This window comes from Nicotiana tomentosiformis, chromosome 8 (genome assembly GCF_000390325.3).
Source record: "Nicotiana tomentosiformis chromosome 8, ASM39032v3, whole genome shotgun sequence".
Taxonomy (NCBI): Eukaryota; Viridiplantae; Streptophyta; class Magnoliopsida; order Solanales; family Solanaceae; genus Nicotiana; species Nicotiana tomentosiformis.
In genome coordinates, this window is record NC_090819.1 from 16,158,673 (window position 1) to 16,165,026 (window position 6,354).

The 6,354-nt window shown below is 33.1% G+C and overlaps 1 protein-coding gene across 1 annotated transcript; it reads left to right on the top strand.

Moving 5' to 3' along the window:
* LOC104095603 (uncharacterized) lies at positions 1-1,058 on the top strand. The gene is made up of 2 exons (XM_009601754.3): positions 1-322; positions 712-1,058. The coding sequence occupies exons 1-2, from the start codon at positions 77-79 to the stop codon at positions 877-879; spliced, it is 414 nt and encodes a 137-aa protein (XP_009600049.1). The 5' UTR covers positions 1-76; the 3' UTR covers positions 880-1,058.
* The last annotated feature ends 5,296 nt before the right edge of the window (positions 1,059-6,354 follow it).

Consider the following 6,354-nt stretch of genomic DNA (forward strand, 5'->3'; position numbering starts at 1 on the left):
TCCACCCATGTATTAGGTGTAGCCATTGAAGAAGAAATAAACACAGTAAGATTTTTGTACCCCCATTATCCAAACAATGAATGTGCTCAAAACTTGTGGAGAAAACTACCATCAATTAGTACCTTCATTAAGTTCCAAATGTGTAACTGCAAATGGTAATTTTGCAGAATCATTAAAAATTGCTCATAAAAATAGAAGAAAGCAGATGGTAGTGAGAGGAAGTAGTGGTGGGGAAAGGCGTAGTTTCTTGACACTAGAAGAAGCTGGCCTTGTTGAAATGTCTGGTCTCAGCACTCACGAACGTTTTCTATGTCGATTGACGGTACGTTATGGATTTAACTTATATATACTGATAGTATAATTAATTTTACATTATATAGTGTATTCGAGCTTGTTATAACATTTGATTTGCTTTATTTTTTATATTACCAAGTTATGTGTGATTATTACAGTCAATAACATGTTGCTAATGTATATCATCTTAACCTCATGGCGTAAAAAGGTTATAAAAATTAAACTCGTTATTATATTGTTTTAAGATTTTTTTGGGATGGGAATAGGTTTGTGAACAATGAACAAGTAGAAGTGAACGGAAGGAGTAAATTCAAACTACAAGAAAAATATGATGAGTCACACAATTTTGTTGAAATTTTGTAAAAGAAGAGGCTCTTACGTTTTTGTAAATATAATCGATACAATTGTATTGTGCAGATATCGTCACTGAATTTACTAAGAGTGATAGCAGAGCAAGAAGGTTGTTCAATTGAGGAATTAAATGCTGGTAGGATATGTGATTGGTTTTTGAAAGATAAGCTAAAGAGAGAACAGAATTTGGAATCTGCTGTCCTTCAATGGGATGAATCCGACTTCCACCTATAATTCCAGCCTTTGAATAGTAGCTGACTCAGTTCTTCTCCTATATTGAAAGGAATAAAAGAGGAAAAATCAACAAAATATCAACTTTTTCCTGCTAATACTCCGTATCTTCTTTATTTGCTTGGAATAAGACCTTTTTCGGGACCCTGCATAAATACGAGATATTTTAGGTTTGTCTCTCATTAGATAGGTTAAATTTGTCGTTCACTTATGTTTTCTTAATACTTTGTTGTTATTGTTTGTTGATTCCCTTTCACTATCCCTTGAGTCGAGGGTTTATCGAAAACAGTTTTCTTACCTTTACAAGGTAAAGGTAAGGTGTAGGTGCACATTACCTTTACCTCAAACTCCACTTGTCGTTGTTATTGTAGATAGGTTAATTTCACGAATGATCATCATGGTCATTAGATAGGTTAATTCCACCGATAATCATCATCCTTTCAGTTTATTGTATCAAATTCATATAAATTATTTTGTCTAAATGAGGGGGGGAAAAACTCATTAGGCATATAAGACTAGAAAATGCTAAATTTGGTTGCGGAAATATTAAGTACACTATTATTTCAACAATTCATCTTACATAACATCCACGTGTATGACGAAAAACATTTTAAGCGAAAAAACATATATATTTGAATTAGCTAATCAATGCGAAATTTCCTGTAATTTCTACATGTGACACCAAAATTCCATGTTTAGTATCTAAACTTCTCGAGCTGAACTAGGACTGTTTTATTTTATAAATATGAATTTGCCCAATACTTTTAAACCCTTGATAAGTGGAGGAGATTGGTTATAGGGCCTCTAATAAGTATTTTTAATTAAAGATTAATAAAATATAACATGTGAGATTAATAAATAAAATATACTATTATGTATTTACAAGCTTACTTTTTTCCATTCAAATTAAAACTGATATGCTGGCTTGTTAAGGTTGAAAATTTGTAACAAATTACATGCTCTTCACTTTGTAAACAAGTCCAACTATACATTACCACGGGGAAAAGGAAAAAAGTAAGAGAAAGAAAGAAAAACAAAAGAAAGGAAATAAATAATTATTTAATTATTAAACTAAAGTTTGTGGTGCAAAAACATTTTACATTATCAACGCATATAATTTAAATCTTCTACGGAAAACAAAGTTAATTGTTTCTAAAACATCATCGTACCATCGTCCTATGAGTTGCCACGTCATCTCCCCGGGAAATTCGACGGAGTCAGATCAATTTCGATCAAATTCTCTTCTTCAGCTTCACAACTCCTCTTCCCGTCCAATTCAATCTCTATTAATCCTTCCCTATCTTCTTCCTCCCACCGGAAACACAAATTCCCCGGCGAGTCCCAGTTTCCGATAACCGGTGATTCCCCGCCCGACGAAGTATTGGCACCCGTGTCCATATCCGTATCCGTGTAGTAGAATTTCTCATCTTCATACTCCTCTTGAATCACCTCCAATGGAGCTCTCACGTTCCATTCAACGAATGATTCTGCGTAAAACGTATCGGGTTTCGGGTTAAAGTTCGGGTTCGTGCCAAGATCCGGGTCTTGCTCGGTTTTGAGGTGCACACTGGATTCGTGTGAAACACATGTGTAATCATGATCACCCGAAACTAGTAATGGAACCGGATTCGGGTTCGGGTCAACCCGGGAAACCAGTGATGATGATTTTTGGGTGGAAATGAATTCCTCTGAATTGGGTTTCTTTTCTTTTCCTTGGTAATTATCCTCTTTGTTAGTTTTCTGAGTTTGACCAAGTCTTAGAAGGGAAAGTAAAAGAAGTGAAGTGGAAAGGAAAACCGGAGAGAAAAGAATTGTTTGGTAATTGGTGGGGAAGTAGAGAAGAATGAGAGTGTAAAGAGTGATGATAGTGGAGAAGAGAGGGTTTGAAGATGGAGGGGAAACTGATTTTCTGTGTAAATTAGCCATAGTATTGGGAATTTGATTAGGAGGGAAAAATGAATTGCATGTTTAGATTTTTCTTCTCCTACGTTACGGCCAAGAAGGGTGCGCAATTAATTGAATAGTTAATAGCCTGTTTGGCAATTTCTTTTTAATATTAAAAATACTTTTTTTTAATTTTAAATTAAGGTGTTTGATCAAGATTTTAGAATTAAAAAAAAAAAAACTTTTAAGTATAAGGATAATAACTTTTGAAAAACAGAAAAAAGTAGTTTTTTCGAAAAGCAATTTTTCGAAAAGCATTTTGACAAAAATACACTTAGAAGTATTTTTTGAAATTTGGTCAAATACTAATTACTACTCAAAAGTGATTTTTAAATTAGTTAGTCAATCACAATTTACTTATCAACAAAAGTGTTTTTTTGAAAATTAATTTTGAAACAAAATACTTTTTAAAATAAGCTGATTTTAGAAGCTGATTGATTGAAAGAGCATATAAATACCATGTACTCTATTCATTTGATTCTTTATATACAGGGATATCCATGATATAGTGAGAGAAAGGGAAAAGTGAAATGGTTCACTATGTTGAGTGGGTTAAACATTTATTTTCACTTGTTATTTATATCAAATAAATAAATATTAAATACGTGTATTTTATATCATTGATGATTTGTATTTTTACTTTAATTTTTAACTGCTAATATAAAATTACTTGGCGTGATATAAATATTGAGTATGTATAAATATTTATTGTTCAATGAAAATATTTATTACTCTTCGAATATCTTAGAAGGGAGAAGGAAAAAAGCAACTAATTTTTGTGGTCATTTTCTGTCAATCGATTGTCCACTAGGTTGCCTCAGTACATTAAGTTAGAATGTCTGCCATGATTGGAATCCATTAAGTGCAAGCAAGGGTGAAGTGAATTGAATATATTGGAGGAAGAAGACAAGGGAAGAATGGAACTTCTAGTTGAGTGATTAAATGAGAATAGGGTGTTTGCTAGGTCGCCCTCAAGACAATAAGTTTGAATATTAGAGCGATACACTTAGGGGTCGTTTTGTAGGAGGTATTAGAAAAAATAATACAAACATTAGCTTTATGCATTACTAATATTTTATTTGGTATATTTTTTCAATTTGTGTATAATTAATACTTGCATTAGTTATACATCATACTTGATATTAGCCAATGTATAAGTAATGCATAGAAAATCATGGCATTAGTAATACCAAGGCTATTAATGCATGCATTAGTATGGTTAAAGATAAAATTATCTTTAAAACCCCTTAAAGCTAGAGAATATGGAGGGCATTTTTGTAAACAACTATTTTTCTAAAATATTATGCAATACATTATAATTTTTAATACACCACATCAAATAGTTTATAAGAAATAATATCTGCATAACTAATGCTTGCATTACTAACCCATGCATTACTAATCCCTATATTACTAATACACCATATTTCGCACTATTCTTATACACTCTACCAAACGACCCCTTAGAGTGACGGGTCAATGTCAAGAAAATAGCATGCAAAAAAAAATTAAATTAAAACTTGATTGTATTAAAAGAGCAACGATTACAAGTGAGTTATCGTGATAAAGGGAGCGAATGTAAAATATTTATTTTTTTTACTCTAACTCTATATAATTTCTAATTGTAAATAATATTTATTTATACTAAATTCGAGCTATGTATATAATTCTTACTCTAATTTATTTTAAGCTCATTATCCCAATCCGAAGTGGTATTACAGATTTAGAACCGTCAATATCTCACATTCTTTTCAAAAGGTGGACCTAATCTACTGTTTATCATGTTGTGGATAACTTTTCACTTTTCCTTGTGGAAATTTGAGATAAAGAGAAGAGGGTGTATATTTAATTAATTTTGAGAAATTAACTTAAATAGTTGGTTGCAGGCTTTTAACATATTTGGTTAATCAGTCAAAAATAATTTATAAAATATTATATATTATATATGTCACGATTCAAAATCCAACTAGACGTGATAGCACCTAACCCAACTCGTTAGGTAGGCCAATTTAACAAAAAATCCAATACTAATGAGATTTACCGATAAATGAAATGATAATATAACTGAACTTCTATACAAAGATTTCCCAAAGACTGGTAGTACAAATCATGAGCTTCTAAGATTTAGAGTATACAATGGTGGTATGAAATAAATACATCATCTGTTTTGAAATTTACATGAACATATTAAAAATGCTAAAGCTACCAAGAATAAGAGGCAGCTATGACAGGAACGCAGACACATCTTCAATTCCAGCTCCCGCCACACACAACAACATCAGCATCCAAAATCTGCATGCAAGGTACAGAAGTGTAGTATGAGTACAACTGACTACATGTACTCAATAAGTAATAAACCCAACCTTAGGTTGAAAGTAGTGACGAGCTGGGACAAAGGTCAGAGTCCAACACCAATAGCCAACAACAGCTCATAACAATATAATAAAAGTAGTACCAGAAATAACTCATAAGTATAATGCTCAGCTCGTTCACAGTCCCGAAAAATAGGCATGCTTTTCAAGTATATCAGTGAAAACCTAAAGCTTTTACTGAAATTACCATAATATGAGTAAATCTGAAAAACTGTGATTTTTCCCAAAAACTTTCAACAACACGTAAGATGTTTCATTATCAAATGGTATGAGGAAAGTTCATCTATATGCTTACATGTCAATGTGTATGTGAAGTCATAAATGATGCAATACTGTACATCATGAGGAAAATGTATCTCTATGCATGTATGCCAAGTGTGCATGTCGAATGTAATGCAACTCAGTGATAAAACCATATGTATACTCTCATAGTATCAATTCACTCAGTCCTCCCAGCCACTTAGTCCTCACAGTCACTCACTCCTCCCAATCACTCGGTACTCGCTCTCGCAGTCACGCTTGACACTCGCACTCGCTCTCGGCATTCGCGCTCGACACTCGCACTCAGTAAGTATCTGTGCTCGCTGTGGGTGTGAAGATTCTGGAGGGACAAATCTAGCACAAGTGCTATAATAAGACAATCATGGCATGAATTAATAAAGCTTGTTGTGGCATGTAATTCGATCCCATAAATATCACTCACAAACAAGCCCTCGGCCTCACTCAATCATCAATCTCTCCAGTCTCTCGGGCTCACAATGTCATGAAAATCAACCGAAAAATGATGATATCATGTATCAATAAATAGCAACAGAGACTGAAATATGATATACAAATGAGTGAGTATGACTAAGTATGTAACTGAAATTTAAGCAAATAACTCCACAACAGATATGACCTCAGTGGGTTCTAACAGAATAAGCATATAGCATAAATATGGTTTCTAACATGGATCACAACTCAATTACTCTAACACGTAGAAATCTCATGGATAAAAATAAGATTACGTAACTACACAGTACCACAGAAATATCCAAGTCATAATTTACACGGTGCACACCCACAGGCCAGTCACCTAGTATGTGTGTCACCTCAACACCAAACACATATCACGTATATTTAGAGGTTCATACTCTCAGCACCAAGTTTAGAAGTGTTACTT